Genomic DNA, 21,383 nt, shown 5'->3' with positions numbered 1-21,383 from the left:
CGTTTGAATCTCTTTACTTAAGCAATTCAATCTGGTTTGTCCAGATTGGGTTTATTCCCTTTGTTCCCTCTCAAAAAGAATAAAGACACAATAGTCTTTTCTTAAAAGTAATGGTAAGAAGTTTACTTACATTCAGTTCACAGTAGGTTCCCTGAAGGCAGACTTTAGCTTGTAGTTACAGAAAAGAGAGTGGGATCATCCCATGTAGGGAAATGAGCCCATGTGCTGCTGGCTGAGAGCCAGCAGACAGCAAAATCATCAAGAGAACAGCATCAAGAGAAGAAGGGAAGATGGCTGTGTGACCAGCCCTTTTATGGGGTCACCCAAGGTCACACCCATCTACCTGGTCACACGCAAGGGGAGGATGCTCCAGACAGGTGTGACAGGAAGTCCTCCTGGCTGCAGTAACATCCCCTGTGTGTCTACTCAGGGCAAACAGGAAGTGTTGTACTTGACTACTTATGTTACATCCCACTTTTTCAGCCTCCTGCAGGCAGAGCATAGTCGTCATGGCTAGCAGCCACTTTTAGCCTCATCCTTGATGAATTAGCCTAATCCTCTTTTAAAGCCGTTCAGGTTGGCGTTCATCACTACATCTAGTGGGAGTGAATCCCAAATCTTATTTCAGTACCAAGAAACAACAGGAGGGTTGCCCCTGCTGCCCTCCTACATTTGCCACCTGAGGCCTCACTCTGCTTAATGGTAGGGGTGAGCCTGACTTCATATTGGAGCGCTCGACAAACAAATGAACACCCAAGTCCTTTACCTCCTTCTCAAGGGATTTTTCCTTGAAGTACAGTGTGATGCGATTCAAATCTTCTGATTCCTTCCATTGCCTGCAGGGGAGAAGTGTGGGGGAAAAATGGGAGATTTTTCCTTCGGCAACAATCCCACCTGCTTCCGCCCATCTACCTCTCCTTAAAATGGAGATTGTATTTGGCCCCAGATTCCCCTGCAACCCACAAACTCATAGTCAAACACGGAGACGGGCATAGTTGTTTTACAGTAATGAATGTGGCATACGGGAGGCATTGGGTATCTCATGTAATAGTGGATAGGTAAAGGGCTTGGGAAACAGTTAATAGTAATGATTTAATAATAAAATAATTTTATTATTTATATGCCGCCCATCTGACTGGGTTGCCCCAACCACTCTGGGAGGTTCCCAACAAAATATGAAAAACTCAATAAAAACAAACAACAGGCAAACTGATTCCTAGCGCTGTTTGTGACTGGGGGAGAAGAGGTAGGTTCTCCTCTCCTTTTCCGTTGCTCCTTTTTTTACTTTTTTGCTTTTCTTGCTATGTATGATCCACTGCAACAGGAAACAGGACTCCTGTAGCAGTGGTGCAGGAAGCAGAAACTTCGAAGATGCAGCTCCTCTTATTCCTGCAATGCAATGACGTGACAAGCTGCACTCACCCAAATGCCCTCTTGTGTGCCATTATTTCATGCTAGCAGAAGCCCTTTCCTCTGTTGCATCTGATTTTGTAATTATCCCTCCTTCTCTCCTGTGCTTCCGTTTTCCTCTCCCCACCCCACCCCTCTCACAGTCTCATTGACGCACTTCTGCGAGTTAAGCTGTTCGATGAGCTGAAAGAACTTCTCGTCCACTCCTTCCAGGTCTTCATCTGGGCTCCTGGGGGCACGCCCTCTGTAATACAGCCAGGAGAGGGGAAAGAGTGAGCAGAGAATTGAGGAATCACACAGAAATCAAAGAAACGCAGCGTGAAATGCCCAAACAGCACAACAGAGAGAATAAAATAAACGGACAGCAGAGGGCACGACTGAGTAAGCAACTGGACTCCCAATTTTCTTCATCTAAGATGGGAAAGTGGGGGGTATTTTACCAGCTGGCAGGCCAGGTCCTCACTTCTCCCAACCCCCATATCTTGAGAGATGGGCAGGGCCACTCACTTGTCCGTCACCTGGCATTACCGTGGCACACTGGTCAGCACAACTTGCAAACCCCACTTCTGCCAGGGATCTTAAGTCACAACAACATTCCTCCCCTCAACTCAGCGGGGAAGAGGAGGGGCTTTAGGAAGTGTTTAGCACAACCTTCCACAATCTGGTAGCCTTTGGATTCTTCTGGACTCCATCGCCCATCAGCCCCAGCCAGCATGGCCAATGGCCAGGGATGAAGGAAGCTGGATTCCAGCAACCTCTGGAGCTCATCACTGCTGGGAAAGGGTGGCTTAGCATCTCAGAATCAGGTGAGGTGTAGAATGGTCCAACACCAACCAGCATTAGGTTCCACTCCAAAACACACACACCATGAGGTGTCTGGTCAATACAGGATGTACACCCAGTTGTCTGCCAGCTTTCCACTGCTTCCCCTCCCAAGATCAATTCTGCAGCTCTCCACTGTGCCACTAAACTTACTGCAGATGAGGGGTGGTTTAGGTGGCCCCAGAGCACCCTTGCCTAGTTCTAGGGCTCACATACATTGAGAGACCTAGCTAGCTGACAACAGAAGCCTAAGGAATTGTGACAGGTGCCATTAGATTCCCATTCCATCCCACAGTGGCTCTGCAGCTGTCAGAACCACAGGCCTAACATGCAATTCTAGCCAAGGAAGAACTCTAGCCCCACAGATCTGCAGAACATCACAGTACCCACAGAAGGAAGCTAGACCGCAACATCCTGGCTCCAATCCACAGTGTGATAACACCAGACACAATGTTCATTTTGCTCTATCTCTTCCTCTCCCCACCACCCCATTCTTTTCTCAGTAATCTATTTGCTTGTCGGCCTCTTCCTCCTCTCCCCCTCTAAACAAGATACCCCCCTGTTACCGTTCCAAGGTCTTCTGCTGGTTCAAGGACCCCAGAGAGATCTCCTGCAAGAAAACAGAAACACTTGTTGCCTTCAACTGTAGGGACACAGCTGAGAGCCTGAATGCTCCCAGAGAGCCTCTTCGCCTAGCTTCCATCCAAATTTGTTTGCACGGAAGCTAGACAATGTCAAATACCGCATTTTTTGCTCTATAAGACGCACCAGACCATAAGACGCACCTAGTTTTTGTAGGAGGAAAACAAGAAAAAAAATATTCTGAATCTCAGAAGCCAGAACAGCAAGAGGGATCACTGTGCAGAAATCCCTCTTGCTGTTCTGGCTTCTGGGATAGCTGCGCAGCCTGCATTCGCTCCATAAGACGCACACACATTTCCCCTTACTTTTTAGGAGGGGAAAAGTGAGTCTTATAGAGCAATAAATACGGTATTTATTGAGCAAATTGTTTGCAGGGAAACAAGAGGCTGCTAAATCAAGCAAACCTTATCCCACATTTTCCAATGCATTTTCCTATCACTTTCCTTATTGCAAAATAATACAATCCTTTCTCTTTTTTTGCGGAAGGGGAGGGTAGGTTTGTGGGGCAAATCCTCCAGATCAGCTTTAATTTGGAAACCTGAATTTGATGGTTTGTGATTGAAATGACAGCCTGGAAGCTCCCTTAGACAGTGCTGCCAAATGGACAACCTGCAATATTCATCTCACAGCTAGAGCACATTCGCATTATAGAGCAGGCACCCCCCAAACTTGGCCCTCCAGATGTTTTGGGACTACAGTTCCCATCATCCCTGACCATTGTTCCTGTTAGCTAGGGGTGATGGGAGTTGTTTCCCAAAATATCTGGAGGGCCGAGTTTGGGGGTGCCTGTTACAGAGGGACTGCCTTTAGTTGAGGGTGTATTTAGGAAAGTAGGAAACTACCTTATACTAAGTCAGACCACCTAGCTCAATACTGTCTACACTGACTGGAAAAAGCTCTCCAGGTTTTCAGACAAGGAATCCTTCCCATTTCTATCTGGGGACACTGAGGATTTAACCTAGGACCTTGTGTGTGCAAAGCAGATGTTCTACCACTGAGCCATGGTCCTTCCTCCTGCAGCAGGAGATGGGCGCCCACACTTGCCACTCATTTGCAAATTCCTCTGACATCATTGCTAATAATGCATTTGGCCCACACAGGAAGATGTCTTATACTGAGTCAGACTATGGGGCTCACCTAGATCGGGGTTCTTGACACTGACTGGAAATGCATCTCTGGGGTTTCAGGCTGGGGAAATTACCAGACCCACCAGGAAAAGCTGGGGAGGGACCTTTTAGAAGCAAAGCAGATGCTCTCTCATGCGGCTACGGCATGGCATCTAGCTAGGCCCTGATTCTCATGCAACTGGCAGCATCTAGCAGCAGAAAGAAGAAGACTAAGGGCCCATCCACATCTCCACTTAATGTGAAATGCATATCCCTCATGTGCCTTTTAATCCCCCCCTTATCCATACAATGTTCACCGGAAACAGCTGCTGACCCAGACTTTCTCCTGTGAAATTCCTGTCCTTGGAAAATCTGGACAGCTTTCTGTGGATGCCTTTGACTTTTGGGGGGGGGGGTGTTGTGAGAGTCTAGAAAAAGACACTTCTAATTCACCTGCTCCCTCATTTTCCACACTTCCTGCAAATACTGTATTGGCCCGAATATAAGCCGCACCGGCAAATAAGCTGCACCTTAAAAATTCGGCGACTTGGGGGGAGGTTTGGGAGCCGCGGACGGGATGGTTGCCATTGCCCTGTGCTTCTGAGCTGCTTGGGGTGGAGCTGCACCGCTTTGCCGGCAGCCTCCCCCCCTTCGCCCCTTCGTTCTGACAGATATGGGGAGGCTTGGGAGCGGCGGGCAGGCTAGGCATCATTGCCCCACACTCCCAGGCTGCTTTGGGGGGGAGGAGCTGCACCGCTTTGTCGGCGGCGTAAGGTCGTGAATATAAGCTGCACTTTAACTTTTAACGATTGGAATTGGGGGGGGGGAGTGTGGCTTATATTCGGGCCAATACGGTACATTGGGTCCAATTCATGTTTCTAGTTGAAGTCTCTGCCATTTCCGCCTTGAATCTGCAACACAACTGTTTCCCCCTGCTCTATCTTTACACCATGTACTTAAATGGAATTTAGGAACCTAGGAAGCCGCCTTATACTGAGTCAAAGCATTGGTCCATCTTGCTCAGTACAGTGGTACCTCGGGTTACATACGCTTCAGGTTACAGACTCCGCTAACCCAGAAATAGTACCTTGGGTTAAGAACTTTGCTTCAGGGTGAGAACACAAATCGTGCTCTGGCGGAGCGGCGGCAGCAGGAGGCCCCATTAGCTTAAGTGGTGCTTCAGGTTAAGAACAGTTTCAGGTTAAGAACGGACCTCCGGAACGAATTAAGTACATAACCTCAGGTACCACTGTATTGTCTGCAGTGGGTAGCAGAGGCTCCCCAGGACTTCAGACAGGAGTGTCTCCCAGCCCTACCTGGAGAAGCCAGGGGTTGAATGTGCTCCCCTTTAGATGAGCTACAGCCCTTCCCCCAAAAAAACAGAGGTTCCCAGAAGCACGTGAGCAGGTGAGGAGGTTATTTTATCCCAGAGCTCAATGGCCGTAGGAAAGGTGCTTTGAAACTTCTGCTGTTTACCTTCTCCTCCCTATTTTTTTCAAAACGCTGAAGAGAAAATTGTGGCACCTGGGTTCCCCCCAAAGAGCGACATTTCCAGCAAAGCAACTGTGGTTTTAAGACATGCTTCCAAAAACCATGTGCGGCAGTGAGATGGTTTTCTTATCCTCCACCATCAATACCCACCCCATGTAAAATGTACTTCTGAACTCTAACACCTTCCCCCGCCCCCTTCCTGGATAACCCTACATTTTGTGCTTGAATGCAGAACTGCAAATAGCAGACAAGCACTTTGTGTCTGTTAGTCCTGGCCCACAAGTGGTTAGAGTGCTGCACCAGGATGTGGAAGATACAGGTTCAAATCCTCACTCAGCCATGAAGCTCGCTGGGTGACCTTGGGCCACTCACTCACTCTCAGCCTAACCTACCTCACAAGGCTGTTGTGAGGATAAAATGGGGAGGAGATGAACGATGCATGCCACATTGAGCTCCTTGGAGGAAAGGAGAAGAAGAAGAAGAGGAGTTTGGATTTGATATCCCGCTTTATCACTACCCAAAGGAGTCTCAAAGCGGCTAACATTCTCCTTTCCCTTCCTCCCCCACAACAAACACTCTGTGAGGTGAGTGGGGCTGAGAGGCAAGGTCACCCAGCAGCTGCATGTGGAAGAGCAGGGAAGCGAACCCGGTTCACCAGATTACGAGTCTACCGCTCTTAACCACTACACCACACTGGCATGCAATGAAACAAGGAAATAAGGAATAGGCATGCAATGAAACAATGATAATAAGAAACCTGTGAGGTTTTAATATGCACTGCATTTTGTATCTTGCTTCAAAGACGTGTGAGTGCGGTTGATAAGATAATATCATTTCTGCTCTCCTTTCTAAAAACATGCTTTTGAACCTTTGTGTGCAAACTCAGATGCACTAGAGAGAGCAGTAGAAGCTTCTCCATAATCCATTTTGCCAAAATAAACATGGCAGCTGAACAGGGGCAGCTCAGGAAACAAGAAGAATTACCGATGAAAGAAGAATGGCAGATGAAATTAATGGACTATGCAGAATTAGATAAGATTACAGGAAGGATTCTAAACCTGTGGGACAAGAGATTCTCAGAAGATTGGAATAAATATGCGAACTATTTGAAAAGCAACTGTAATCAGCAGATTATGCAAGCAGTTGTGTAAGGAGGTCTATATGAAATATTGCAAGGAAGATTATGAAGAGAATTATTAGTTAAAGATTATTAAAAGTAATAGAGAAATTAAGAAATGTAAATCAAGTGAAAAAGATTGAAAAATCTTCAGATGTGGTTGATGGAAGTCTAAAAATTGTATATGATATGAAATTATGTTAAAAAATTAATAAAAATATATAAAAAGAAAAGAAAATGGGCAGCTCAAATGGCTTGAGGGTTCTCAGCACATGTCCTTGCATTGACATGAGCACAACCTGCTGGACGTACCGAGTAGTTGCTCCTGACAAACCCTGCCGGTTCTGCGGGGAGGTTGTCGAGGTGTTTGAGGTTGGCAAAGGGTTTGGCTGCCCCCCACGACTCCAGGTAGCGAGTCATCCGCGCTGGAGCCCTCATCTTGTAGCCCTCACCTGGCGCAGGTGAGAGGGTGCCACTGGAGGTCTCTTCTTCAGCCTAAAGACAACAGGAACCAGAAGAGAAAGTGGAAGTCCTGAGTAACAAACCCCAGCCAGCGGCATCCATATATCGAGGACTACATACAATGACACAATCGCACTGAGGGCCAACACATTGCACTGCCTGAGGACCCACAACTGTGGCTCGACACTGGTCTAGAGCCTGCGCGGCCACTCCCAATTCAGATATGGAGAAACCGAGCTGTGTGTCAGCAGCACACCGGCAACACTTTGCTCCATATGCCTTAATGACAGCTCCCAACGGCTTCACATAGATGGTACATAGCACTGGGGACAAAAGTGTGCCCTGAGAATTGGTCTCAACTAGGGCCAGGGCCTTTACAGTACTGGCCCCGGACTTGGTGGAATGCTCTTTCGCAAGAGACTAGGGCCCTGTGGGACTTGACATCTTTCCACAGGGTCTGCAAGACAGAGCTGTTCCGCCTGGCCTTTGGTTTGGACTCAGTCTGACCCTTATGTTGCCCTCCCCTTATGGTCTTGATCTATCAGCTACTTTTAAAATGAGGCTGCATTTTAACCTGTATTTTAAATTTGGCTTTTTGGGGGGGTTGTTTTTCTCCCAACCCCCCAATTATGTTTTTACTGTGATTTTATTGGTGTTAGCTGCCCTGAGCCTGGCTCTGGCCGGTGAGGGCGGGGTATAAATAAAATGTATTATTATTATTACTACTACTACTACTACTAGGTAAAGGTAAAGGTACCCCTGCCCGTACGGGCCAGTCTTGCCAGACTCTAGGGTTGTGCACTCATCTCACTCTATAGGCCGGGAGCCAGCGCTGTCCGCAGACACTTCCGGGTCACGTGGCCAGCGTGACAAGCTGCATCTGGCGAGCCAGCGCAGCACACGGAATGCCGTTTACCTTCCCGCTGGTAAGCGGTCCCTATTTATCTACTTGCACCCGAAGGTGCTTTCGAACTGCTAGGTTGGCAGGCACTGGGACCGAACGACGGGAGCGCACCCCGCTGCGGGGATTCGAACCGCTGACCATGCGATCGGCAAGTCCTAGGCACTGATGCCAAGGGGCTGATAAGCCTTCCCTCAGAGCCATTCTGTGGAACCCACTGTGGAAGAGTGTCACCAATAGGCAGGGGTGTAGGAGGGGGGGTGCGTCCACCCTGGGCGTCATCCTTGAGGGGGTATGAAAAAATGGCACACTGCAGGGGTCAGCACTTACCGTGGGGCCTGGCCTGCAGTGTGCCCAAGCCATATATCTCTCCTGGGAGTGACACAGCGGCTCGGGGCCCCATGCTGCCCGAAATGGCAGTGTGGGGCTTGCGTCTGCCAGGCGGACTCTGTGGGCAGCTCACCACGCTGCCCCCTTGGGCGGATCACCACGCTGCCCTGTGCATGGATCGCCCCGGTGCCCCATGCGCAGTTTACCACAGAACCCCCGTAGGTGGGTCGCCACACCCCCACCGCCAATATGCCCCTGCCAATAGGGTTGCCATATTTCAAAAGTGTTGAGCTTTTTGGGGGGCAAAGTTGCTGAGCTTTTTCTGCAAAATCTCCAAAATAATTGAAGTTTTTGAGCTTTTATAGTAAAGGAAATTTACCATAAAATCAAGACTTCCAATATGGGTGGCCAGACATTTTTACTGATTTTCACATATTCCACCCGAACACTATTTCCGACGGACAAATCCAAGATGTGTCCAGGAAGTCCTGGACGTATGGCAGCCCTAGAACATTTGTCTCACAAAGCCGATCCAGGAGGATACCGAGGCCAATGTTATCAAAAGCTGTGGGGAGATCCAGGAAAAGAAGCAAGAATGTCCTTATCCTAGTAGAGATCATTGATAACAGCAACCAAGGCTGAGCGGGTTCCAAAACCAGGTTTGAAACCAGATTAATATGGGTTTAGACCAGCCTTTCTCAACCATGGGTCCCACGTTTGTTGGACTACAACTCCCATCATCCCTGCCCACTGGTTCTGATAGATAGGGATGATGGGAGTTGTATTCCAACAATATCTGGGGACCTGAGGTTGGGGAAGGTTTGACTAGATAGTAAGTTTCACCAAAGTATACCTGCAGATGCTCCACCACAACCATCTCAATCTCCTTTCCAAGAAGTGATGGAAACTGGCTGATAACTATCTATCACAGACTAGGAAGTCCAGGTGAAGCTTTTTTTTCCTTTTTTCCCTCTCCCCTAAAAAGTGGATTCACCACCTTCAGTTTCAAAGCAGATCTCCTCACCCTGGGGTCAACGACCAGGAAGGTTTTGATTTTGTTCTCCCTCAGGTAAGAGTCTCGTGGCCAGAAACAAACTTCCTCCACAGCGTAGGCACCACCCAGGTGCAGCAACGTGGCCTCCGTGATATGAACCCTCCTGAAAGCGAAAAGAGATGGGAATGTAGACGGATACAGAAGAGGGCAGCCAAGGACACAGAGGTACAGTTCCCCCCTTTTAGGACATTTCCCGGCATGCACCACTAGAGGTCACCCCAGATGGCAGATGGAGTCCTATCCATGTATACAGTGGTACCTCGGGTTAAGTACTTAATTCGTTCTGGAAGTCTGTTCTTAACCTGAAACTGTTCTTAACCTGAAGCACCACTTTAGCTAATGAGGCCTCCCGCTGCTGCCGTGCTGCCACCACACAATTTCTGTTCTCATCCTGAAGCAAAGTTCTTAACCCGAGGTACTATTTCTGGGTTAGCGGAGTCTGTAACCTGAAGCATATGTAACCCGAGGTACCACTGTACAACAGAATGGACAGACAGAGGCCACTTGTTCATTATACAATAACTCAGGAGCACTCTGTCCCACAAATAGCAACACAGTAAAAAATGTGTATCATCAGTTACAGTGGAACCTCAGGTTACGTACCGTCCTCCTTACGAATGCTTCGGGTTACGAGCTCCGCTAACCCAGAAATAGGTGTTCCGGGTAGCAAACTTTGCCCCAGGATATGAGCGGATGTCAGGTGCCGGCGGCGTGGCAGCAGCAGGAGGCCCCATTAATGAAAGCGGGCCTCACGTTAAGAATGGTTTCGGGTTAAGAACGGACCTCCGGAGCAGATTAAGTTCATAAACGGAGGTACCACTGTATTTGTTTGGTTGTTGTGAAGATTCCTTGCTAGGCCACTAGGGGCCAGCATTCAATCTTGCATAAGCAAGAACCAAAGCCTTTCCTGGACCAAAATGGGAGCATTCCCTCTCACCATGTCGCTTCCCTCACCCTGGCACACCTCCTGCTTCCATGTGATTGGCTAGCGTCACATCATCGGACCAGACGTCATACTGCCACTTCTGGAGCCCAATCACCCCACACAGGACGTTCCCCGAATGGACTCCGACTCTCATGTTGATGTCCACTCCAGTGGCATCACGCAGCTTTCTATTTGTGAGAGGACAAACAGGACAAAATAAGTTTGCATTTTATTAAAAATGCCTGCTCCAAATTAGTAACGAAATAAATGGAAGCGGTTAAAAGTGGGGGGGGGGGGACACACCTCCGTAAAGTATTTCAGAAATTAAAATAGCAAGTCAGACATCACCTTGCTGACAAAGGTCCGTATAGGTAAAGCTATGGTATTCCCAGTAGTGATGTATAGAAGTGAGAGCTGGACCATAAAGAAGGCTGATCGCCGAAGAATTGATGCTTTTGAATTATGGTGCTGGAGGAGATTCTTGAGAGTCCCATGGACTGCAAGAAGATCAAACCTATCCATTCATAAGGAAATCAGTCCTGAGTGCTCACTGGAAGGACAGATCGTGAAGCTGAGGCTCCAATACTTTGGCCACCTCATGAGAAGAGAAGACTCCCTGGAAAAGACCCTGATGTTGGGAAAGATTTGAGGGCACAAGGAGAAGAGGACGACAGAGGACGAGATGGTTGGACAGCGTTCTCGAAGCTACGAACATGAGTTTGACCAAACTGCGGGAGGCAGTGGAAGACAGGAGTGCCTGGCGTGCTCTGGTTCATGGGGTCTCGAAGAGTTGGACACGACTAAATGACTAAACAACAACACAAAAGGTAAAAGGTGAAGGACCCCTGGACGGTGAAGTACAGTCAAAGGTGACTATGGGGTTGCTGCGCTCATCTCGCTTTCAGGCTGAGGGAGCTGGTGTTTGTCCATAGACAGCTTTCCAGGTCATGGGTCAGCATGACTAAACCACTTCTGGCGCAACAGAACAGCATGACAGAAACCAGAGCGCATGGAAATGCCGTTTACCTTCCTGTCACAGCAGTACCTATTTATCTACTTGCACTGGTGTGCTTTCAAACTTGGTTGGCAGGAGCTGGGGCAGAGCAACGGGAGCTCACTCTGTTGTGGGGATTCGAACTACTGACCTTCCAATTGCCAAGCCCAAGAGGCTCACCCACATCCCTGGTCAAGTCAGTAACATTCTACTAGCCTGTTTTAAAAGAGGTCAGGGAGTGATTAAATATCAGTTGGTAGAACATGAGACTCTTAATCTCGGGGTTGTGAGTTTGAGCCCCACCTTGGGCAGAGAGGGTTGGACTAGAAGACCCTTGGGCTCCCTTTCAACTCTACAATTCTATGATTCAATGTTGCTGGACTACATCTTTCATAAACCCTGCCTGTTGACTATGCTGGCTAGGGGCTGATGGGAGTTGGAGTCCAACAAGATCTGAGATGAGTAAGTGGGCATCAGGTTGAAGAAGTCTTATCCAGAGCTACGGTTCTCAAAGTGGGTGGTATTGTCTCCACCCCAGAGGTGAAATTACCTAGGGGGCACTAAGAGGCAAGGGATGGCAGTGGGGCACTGGAGGTGGGTCCCTCCCAGTGCTTTGATCTCTTATTCATGATTGGCCAGGCTAGAGCTAGAGCAAAACACCTTCTTCTGTTCATATGCAATGTTTTATAGCTCTTGTTGCTTCCGGAGTTCATTCCTTTGGTCACATTCGTATGTACGATTCTAAATTGTTGAAAGGTAGCCATTAGTCATGGCTGGTATCGCTGTATTGAGTTAATTGATTTTGTTGAATTAATTAAACTAAATAGTTTAAACTGGGTTTTGAATAAACGTGCAATTCATTGTTACTGTTTTGAATTTTATTGTTTTACTATCTTCCTTAGTGGGCCATGCAAAGCACTATTCTAAATAATATATTTTTGTAGGATAGGGGAGCACCGGGGATGAGTTTATGGCCTGAAAAACTTGGGGACCACTGATCTAGAGATTGCAGACTCATACTGGGAGAGAGAGAGTCCCTGAAGTAACCTGGGCCCAGGACATTTAGGACTTTAAAGGTGAATTATCTGTGGAATTTATTTATTTATACATACATACATACATACATACATACATACATACATACATACCCCACTCATCTGGCTGAGTTTCTGCAGCCACTGTGGGCGGCTCCTTCCTTAAAACTTCCTTAAACATATATAGCTTACAATATAACTTACCAATATGTTAGGTAAAGGTAAAGGGACCCCTGACCACTAGGTCTAGTTGTGGCCGACTCTGGGGTTGCGGCACTCATCTCGCTTTATTGGCTGAGGGAGCCAGTGTACATCTTTTGGGTCATGTGGGCAGCATGACAAAGCTGCTTCTGGCGAACCAGAGCAGCGCACGGAAACGCCGTTTACCTTCCCACCACAGTGGTACCTATTTATCTACTTGCAGTTTGACGTGCTTTCGAACTGCTAGGTTGGCAGGAGCAGGGACCGAGCAACAGGAGCTCACCCCGTCGCGGCGATTCGAACCGCCAACCTTCTGATTGGCAAGTCCTAGGCTCTGTGGTTTAACCCACAGCACCACCCGTGTCCCACCAATATGTTGTATAACATTAAAGGATGGAGTTGTAGATCTTGAATGGCACATGTACCAAACCAGAGCACCCCAATGTTGCTGCTGCTCAGACCTCATTCATGACTTGGGATCCTTCCCCCATTTTTTCCTCCCCCTCCCTCTCATTTCACCTGCTAACTGCCCACTCCACTCACTTGATGGCCTGGCACATGTCAAGGCCCATCTTGACGCAGTTCCGGGCATGGTTGGGCAGTGACACAGGCAGCCCAGAGACGCAGTAGTAGCAGTCGCCCAAGATCTTGATTCTCATGCACTCGTTATCCTGGGAGGGAACAGGGTTGAGGATGAAGTTTGCCACCTGAGACAACATCTCGGTTTCCTTGGCAACGTACACATCATGACTCACTGGCTTAGGGCTGCTCAGCTAGGGTACCATTTCTGCACAGAGGGGTAGAATGTTTCTATGGCCACCACAGCACAATTCCCCCAAATTTCCCTGAAGAAAGGCACTGGTTGTTAATCCGCTCTGGGAATTGTAGCTCTGGGAGGGGAATAGGAAGCGGGGGGGGGTCTTCTAAGAAATCCCAGCACCCTTAACAACTGCACCACCCAGGATTTGGGGGAGGGGGCTGGCATAAATGCTGGAAAAGGGGGTTTAGGCTGCATCCTAAGCCTGTTCACCTGGGTCATGTAACCTGGGAACCTGGTATAAGTTAAGCCTGCAAAAAGGGTGTTCTAACTCTGTTTAAAGGCTTGTTTTCTCTCTGCAAAGCTTAGTCCAGCTCAGCCAGCAGATCGGCTCCAGATTGGCGTTTGGATATAGCACACTCTTATGCCAGTTTAACTTAATTTTACACCAGCTTCTTGTGTACAAGATTTCCCTGCATGTCACTGGACTCCACCTCCCATCAGCCCCTGGCTAATGACCAGGGGTGATGGGAGCTGTATTCCTACAACATCAGGTTCCCCGATTCCAATCTAAGGAGAACAAACTGTTTTAAGGCACGGGAAGGGTATTTATGGAGGGAAGATATTCTCTTACTCACCTTGGCAATCTGGTCAAACTTGCCAAAGAGTTCGTTGAGCATGAGGACTAGCTCCTTTGGGGAGCATTCGCTGGCCAAGAGCGTGAACCCAACAATGTCGGCGTATAGGATGCTGTGAGAGGACGAGGCAGAGAGAAACAAAAGATGTTCGGTGGAACCATGCAATGGAGTGGGATTCACCCAACCACCTCCCAATTGTTCAGCCCTAATGCACATACATCAGGTCGGGCAATCTTGTAGATGACAGATGGCGTCAAAAGCAAGTACCTGATGTTTTCGTGGCGCTTGACGTAGAGGTTGTGGAAATTATTGGTGCCCTCGTGACGGTGCTGGGCTTGGCCTCCATCCCGGAGCCTCTCGATGATCTCGGCCTTCATTTCCAAGGCAATGTAGGCAGGAAGGATGGAGAGAAGCAGATGCTCCTAGGAGGATCAGCACAGCAAGGTGGTGGTAGGAGGAATTAGGAACAACCAAGTCAGTTTATAAAAAGGTAAAGGGACCCCTGACCATTAGGTCCAGTCGTGGCCGACTCTGGGGTTGCGGCACTCATCTCGCTTTATTGGCCGAGGGAGCCGGTGTACAGCTTCCGGGTCATGCGGTCAGCATGACTAAGCCACTTCTGGCGAACCAGAGCAGTGCATGGAAACGCTGTTTACCTTCCTGCTGGAGCGGTACCTATTTATCTACTTGCACTTTGATGTGCTTTCGAACTGCTATGTTGGCAGGAGCAGGGACCAAGCAACGGAAGCTCACCCTGTCGTGGGGATTCGAACCGCCGACCTTCTGATAGGCAAGTCCTGGGCTCTGTGGTTTAACCCACAGCACCACCCGCATCCCTAAGTCAGTTTAGGGACTTCCAATACTGAACTGAATGAATGCTATGCTACCTTCAGCATTAATTGGTTTGTTGCTGAACTCTTTTTACAAGTGTCAGAACCTGGGAGTTCCCCGTGCAAAGAGTTCAAAGGGGCCTTTCTTTGTCTATGATTGGAGAGGAAAATAGCTCCTCTGTGCATGGGCAGAAGAACGTCCAACCTTTACTGGTAACCTCCAGGAAGGTTTAAGCACTGACATCTCTCTTGTGTGTAAATCAAAGGCCTGACGGAATGGATGCAAGCCAGAAGGGCCTGATCCAGGACATAGGATGATAGGAAGCTACTCTACCATGTCAGATGGTCAGTCCATCCTGCTCTATATTATCTACAATGTTCCCCAACTTGGTGCCTTCCAGGTGTTTTGGACTACGATCCCATCAGCCCCAGCCAGCACAGCCTATGGTCAGGGATGACGGCAGTTGTAGTCAGGCAGTATCTGGAGGGCCACAGGTTGGGAGAGGCTCATCTTCACGGACTGGCAGCTGCTGCCCAAGGCTTTGGGCTGGAATCCTTTCCCTGCCCTACCTGGAATGGAACCTTCTGTGCACAAAGCCATTCTCCGTACTCACCTGGTGCCTCTTCTCAGACTCCAGCTTGACTCGGGATTGGATGAGGTTGAAGGTCTCATGGAAGGTCTCCCCCAAGGCAACCTCCATCAAGTGCTTATGGTAGGCACCCACCAGGTTCCCGCAGACAAAGATGACGAGATTGGCCAGGAGCTGGAGGCAGGTGCAAAAAGAGAGGATGTAAGACGAAGAAAGACTGGGAGGCGACCATGACACAGTGCAGTGCTAGAAAGAGAAGCCAGTGTGGTGTACTTTTTTTTTTTTTTTTGCGTATCAGACGAGGGGCTCATCCAACTTCCTCTTGTTCCATGTTTCTAGGCCCAGATCTAGGCTTTAAAGCTCTGTGTTTATTTTATTTGGTCCCAAAGCTGTCCCTGGGAAAACCCACATTTCATTGCTTAATCACAATCAGGTTTTCAGCAGTAAAATGCGGGTTTTCCCAGTGAAAGCACAGGGACCAAAACTGTTATGTACTGAAGTTCTCACCCTGGGCCAGCAGGGGGATACTGTAGGTAGTTCAGGTCCACATATGCCAATAAGGGATCGAAAGTGACATTCAGTGATTGGATAGTTACAGAAAGTTGTTACAGTAACGTTGTACTGGAGCTCTATATAAGCAGGCTGGCTGAACCCTTCAGTTCAGTTCTGTCCTGGCCTATGAATAAACAAGAGCTGTTTGAAGAATCTGATATGTTCACCCACAACTTAACAAAAACAAACAAAAAAAACCCTGCTTAGACGTGGAAAGCATGGCACAAAAGGAAGTCTGGATGAGCTATAGGACTGTGAGAGACCAAGGCTTAAATCCCCATTCAGCCACGAAGCTCCCTGGGTGACCTCGGGCCAGTACTGACTCTCAGCCCGGTCTACCTTGCACAATTGTTGTGGGGATTAAGGGGAAAACCATGTCTACAACCTAGAGCTCCTTGGACAAAATGTAGGATACAAATGTAATAATACCTCAGGGTAGAAATTCTGCAAAGCCCATTATCAGTAAGGCCAGCGTCACCACGCAAGAGTGCAGCCTGACCACAGATCTGGTTTAAGAGGAGCCCAGCGCTGATTGTTAGAGTGAAAAGCAACTCCAGAAAAAGTGCAAGGAAGGCACTGAATGTACAGCAAAAAGCTTAGGTCGAATAAGCGATTTCAAAGACTGTGATTGGATGAAGAGATGGCGAGATGCCAGGGTGGCAGAAGCTGGTTGGCTAGAGGATGAAGCAGCTAAGATGATGTACAGCTAAGAGGATGAAGCAGCTAGGATGATGTGTGCTAATGGAAATGCTCTCACAGACTCCGTTGGACTCCGGTAATGCGTTACTGAATGAGGTCAGACTCATGCTGAATTTGCTGTGAGCGTCCCTCAAAGGGAATTTCCCCACGTACAACAGGATTTCCCAGGAATGTCCCATCGGCCCACCTTGTGATGCGAAGCACGGATGGGGTGACAGGGCCCCACTTACCTGCAGCGCTAGCTCTGACCGCGAGCCGCGCCCCAGGGAGAGGTAGACGCTCAGGACGACGATGTGGGAGAGGGAGGAGACCAAGCCGGCAGCCACGGCATCTTTCATGCCAACAGGCAACATGGTGTAGACGGTGAAGATGATGAAGAGGAAGAAGGAGACCTTTGGGAGAAAAGAACACCGCGTCAGTTCTCCTTGGGACAGGAGGGAAATTAGGAATGTGTGAATTCCACTAGTCTGGGAAAGAAAATCGGGGGTCAGGGAATAATAATAATAATAATAATAATAATAATAATAATAATAATAATAATAATAAATTTATTTATACCCCGCCCTCCCCAGCCAAGACCGGGCTCAGGGTGGCTAACACCAAATATAAAACAAGTTGATTGGAATACAACTTAAAAACAAGGTTAAAATACAACATTAAAATGCAACCTCATTTCAGCAGAAACTCAAAAACTTTTTTGGGGATGAAAACATCAAGTCTTCACCAAGGCTAACTATCCAGACTGGTCCTACGTGGGCCACAATCTGCTGAAATGGTTTCTGCCACATTCATGCTGACTTTGGAACAAGCATCCCTCAGACCCATTGTCAAGAACTTGCCTACTCCCAGTTTTTCCACATATAATATCCATCTGTTTCTTCCATACCAGTCACCAATCTACAAGTAGGGCTGCAAATAGAGGCAGGGCTGTCTTAAGCATATGCGGCACCGGGGTGCAAAGATCCGCCCGGCGCCCCCCCCCCCAGGTTGCCCAGTCCCAGGTGCGCAATTCTTGTCTAGATGTTCTTTGAACATGACCCCTGCCTTTACATATGGCCATGTGAAGAACCCTTTCTTGCAACCTTACACGACTTTGCGCTTCCAGTAGATAACTAACTGTAGAACGATTTGCTTGTTTCAACTGTGCTATGACACTATTATTATTATACAGTGGTACCTCAGGTTATAGATGCTTCAGGTTACATACTCTGCTAACTCAGAAAGAGTACCTCGGGTTAAGAACTTTGCTTCAGGATGAGAACAGAAATCACGCGGTGGCAGCAGGAGGCCCCATTAGCTAAAGTGGTACCACAGGTTAAGAACAGTTTCAGGTTAAGAACGGACCTCCGGAACGAATTAAGTTCTTAACCCGAGGTACCACTGTATATATTATTGGCAGAGTTGTGCCGTTAGTTGACTGTATGTCTATAAGTATCTCCAGGCTTTGATATGCACGTTGCTCTTTAATTTGCTGAACTAAGTAAAATTGTCCTTTATATTTGCAAGCCGGTTTGGTGTCTTGGTTTCGTTGTAATGCCTGTAATGCCATGCCCTTAAAATTTCACAGGCACTCACACCCATTCCGTTTTACCGTATGCCTGTTTCAGCAATGATAATGGTAAAAGTCAATTTTTGTAAGGTCGCGAATTTAAGCCACACTTTAACTTTTCACGGTCAGAATCTGGGGGGAAAGTGAGGCTTATATTCAGGTATCTGAAGGCTCCTCCTATTCGTCATTTTAATTTTCAGGATGAAGCCTGAGCCCCTCACCTGATCCCAGGCACTGACCACCCCTCCGGTGAAGACAAAGACATAGCCCATGGTCATCAGGCAGGTCCAGATGATGGCGGAGAAGAGCCGGGTGCATTGCTGGAAGAAGCTCTCTATGCACACGAGGATCAGGATGAGGCTGAAGATTGCCAGGGCAACGAATAATGTAATCAGGAAGCCCAGGTTGGAGGAGAAATCCTGGAGAGAAAAGGGGAATTAAACGAGCAATTCCGTTTGTGCTTGTTTGCAGCATTGGTTTGAGTTATACCACTAGGGGGGCACTGCACTCAATAGCAGAGCAAATGCTTTGAACGCAAAAAAGAGAGAAAAATCTCAGATTTAGGCCAGCATCCGCCTCAGAGAGTCAGGACACCAGGATGTGAAACATCAGTGCTAGAGACTCTGAATGGAGCACAGAATTCCCGGGCAGATGCAGGAGTGTTCAGGCACAGTATAATGGAGCTCTGTATGTTCAATGCAGCAGCAAATAGAGCGGTGCAGCTGGCGGTTTGGACTTTGTGCTACGGCTCAATGGAGGCTGGCCAGTTAGGGCAACAGAAACAGTGTCCATCACCTCAGACTGCCTTCTTACTTTCAAACAGTCCAGAGTTTGGCACCACATGTCAGCTTCCTCCTCTTAATCTCAGGGTCAGTGTTGTGCGCAGTGCCGGATTTATGTATAAGGTAAACAAGCTATAGATTAGGGCCCCACTCTCTTGCCCCCCCCAAAAATATACTTCTTCTTAATTGTATTTCAGTTCAACAATTACTTTGATAAAATACATATATTGTTATGTGCAAATGGCTTCAGATACCTATTAGGTCCATAAATTACCATAAAGGTAAAGGTAAAGGGACCCCTGAACACTAGGTCAAGTCATGACCAACTCTGGGGTTGCGGCGCTCATCTTGCTTTATTGGCCAAGGGAGCCGGCGTACAGCTTCTGGGTCATGTGACCAGCATGACTAAGCCGCTTCTGGCGAACCAGAGCAGCGCACGGAAACACTGTTTACCTTCCCGCTGGAGAAGTACCTATTTATCTACTTCCACTTGGATGTGCTTTCGAACTGCTAGGTTGGCAGAAGCAGGGACTGAGCAACGGGAACTCATCCCGTTGCGGGGATTTGAACCGCCGACCTTCTGATCGGCAAGTCCTAGGCTCTGTGGTTTAACCCACAGTGCCGCCCGCGTCCCATAAATTACCATAGTATAGCATATATTCAACACAAAAAAACAGTGACAATTTGTTTTTGACAAAGGACAGCTGGAGATATAAGAGGGCCTCATTACCCTCAGTAGCTTAGGGCCTCATCAAACCTAAATCCGACCCTGGGTGTGCGGTCTTTGGTCTAAGAGGACTAGGCTAGCCCCCTAAAGGGTCCAGGAGCCTTTCCTCCACCTTCCCAAATCTGGCCTGACTTTAGGAAGGAGGCAGCAGGGCTCCGGCATCCTGTCAGAGGACTGGCGCAATCCTCCCCAAAGCCCACGAAGCTTTCAGCAGAAAATTACAGGACATGCGCTGATAGGAAACGAGGCCCCCAAATGCATTGCACATTTAAAGCAGCATTGTGGCTTCTCCTCAAAGAATCCTGGGAGCTGTATGTTAAGAGTGCTGACAGCCGTAGTGCAACAAAAGTGGAACTGGAAACAACAATCCCAATCTTTCGTGATATGAGAAGTTAGAGCATGGGTAGGCAAACTAAGGCCCGGGGGCCAGATCCAGCCCAATCGCCTTCTAAATCCAGCCCGCAGACAGTCCGGGAATCAGCATGTTTTTACATGAGTAGAATGTGTCTTTTTATTTAAAATGCATCTCTGGGTTATTTGTGGGGCATAGGAATTTGTTCATTTTTTATTTTTATTTTTTCAAAGTATAGTCTGGCCCCCCACAAGGCCTGAGGGACAGTGGACCGGCCCCCTGCTGAAAAAGTTTGCTGACCCCTGAGTTAGAGGATTACAGCAGGAAGTCATGGGGGCATGCACCAATTGGAAACAAAGCAGTTTGTCTGCCTCATAACTTTTGCAGGCACTAATGGTACTGAAAGCAGCATGACAGGATGGTGTATGAAGAGCTAAACAAAACTTTGTTAAGAAAACAGAAGCTTTTTTATTGAGGATATTAGACACAGCTATAGCCAGAGAAAACAAGAGAATATTCCTTTACGCTACAGGGGCTGCGAGAATACTAACTGGCAAAAATTGGAAAAGAGAAACCATAGCAAAAAAAAAAGTGTGGCAAGATAAATTATTTGACTACAGTAGTACCTCGGGTTACGTTACCTTTGGGTAACGTAATTTTGAGTTACGAACGTGGCAAACCCAGAAGTGTATACTTCCAGGTTTCTCCCCGTGCGCATAAGCGCTCTATCAAGGCGTGCACAAACACAGAAGTGGCGCCTCCGGATACTGACTTTTCGGGGTAAGTACGGACCCCCGGGATGAATTAAGTTCATATCTGGAGGGTCCACTGTATATTGAATTGGCTAGATTAACAGGAGCCATTAGGGGTCAGCCCAAGCAAAAATTTCAAAAAGAATGGGGAAAATATAGAGAATACCTGAAAAAGCAGTGTCCTCAAATTAATACTTGGTTTTGTTTCAACTAACTTCTGCAAAATAAATTATAGTATAAAAGCTAAAAATAGAAAGAAAAAGGGGTAATAATAAACTAAGGAGACAGTCTACCAAAAATGAAAAGAGAACCGTGTTTAGGATGAAGGAAGTCAACTGGAAGAAAAGAATTGAAATATGATATATATATACTGTTGATTATTTGACCTGTGTAAGTTTGCATATGGTATTATGTTTTATTTGTATTTCATTGTTTTTTGGTTTTTTGGTTTTGATTGTGCATTTTTATGAGTGAGTGTGTGTGTGTGTGTGTGTGTATGTGTTATAAAATAAACTTAATAAAAAAAATGAAAGCAGCATGACATATATCCTTCCTGGAACCATCATGACTACGAATTATTGAAAATAAAGAGGATGTCTGGAGGGACCCAAAAAATATCTTGAAAGCCTGAAGTCTGCCCACCAAGATCTACTCTGCTTTTTCTAT

General features: G+C 47.6%; 1 protein-coding gene across 4 annotated transcripts in view; it reads right to left on the bottom strand.

Annotated features, from left to right (window-relative positions):
* ADCY4 (adenylate cyclase 4) overlaps window positions 1-21,383 on the bottom strand; it is a 67,112-nt gene that overhangs the window by 23,007 nt on the left and 22,722 nt on the right. For all 4 annotated transcript variants that reach the window (XM_053361457.1, XM_053361455.1, XM_053361458.1 and 1 more), the window contains exons 3-14: window positions 18,326-18,523; window positions 16,786-16,947; window positions 15,329-15,478; window positions 14,152-14,306; window positions 13,885-13,996; window positions 13,033-13,160; window positions 10,290-10,448; window positions 9,306-9,438; window positions 6,901-7,083; window positions 2,799-2,842; window positions 1,568-1,654; window positions 767-836 (exon numbers count right to left, since the gene is read on the bottom strand). In XM_053361457.1, coding sequence (XP_053217432.1) covers window positions 767-836; window positions 1,568-1,654; window positions 2,799-2,842; window positions 6,901-7,083; window positions 9,306-9,438; window positions 10,290-10,448; window positions 13,033-13,160; window positions 13,885-13,996; window positions 14,152-14,306; window positions 15,329-15,478; window positions 16,786-16,947; window positions 18,326-18,523 — 1,581 coding nt within the window. The remainder of the gene's footprint in view (window positions 1-766; window positions 837-1,567; window positions 1,655-2,798; window positions 2,843-6,900; window positions 7,084-9,305; window positions 9,439-10,289; window positions 10,449-13,032; window positions 13,161-13,884; window positions 13,997-14,151; window positions 14,307-15,328; window positions 15,479-16,785; window positions 16,948-18,325; window positions 18,524-21,383) is intronic.

Source organism: Podarcis raffonei, chromosome 13, assembly GCF_027172205.1.
Source record: "Podarcis raffonei isolate rPodRaf1 chromosome 13, rPodRaf1.pri, whole genome shotgun sequence".
Lineage (NCBI taxonomy): Eukaryota > Metazoa > Chordata > Lepidosauria > Squamata > Lacertidae > Podarcis > Podarcis raffonei.
Note: the sequence above shows the minus strand (reverse complement) of the source record. Positions and strands in the feature narration are given on the sequence as shown.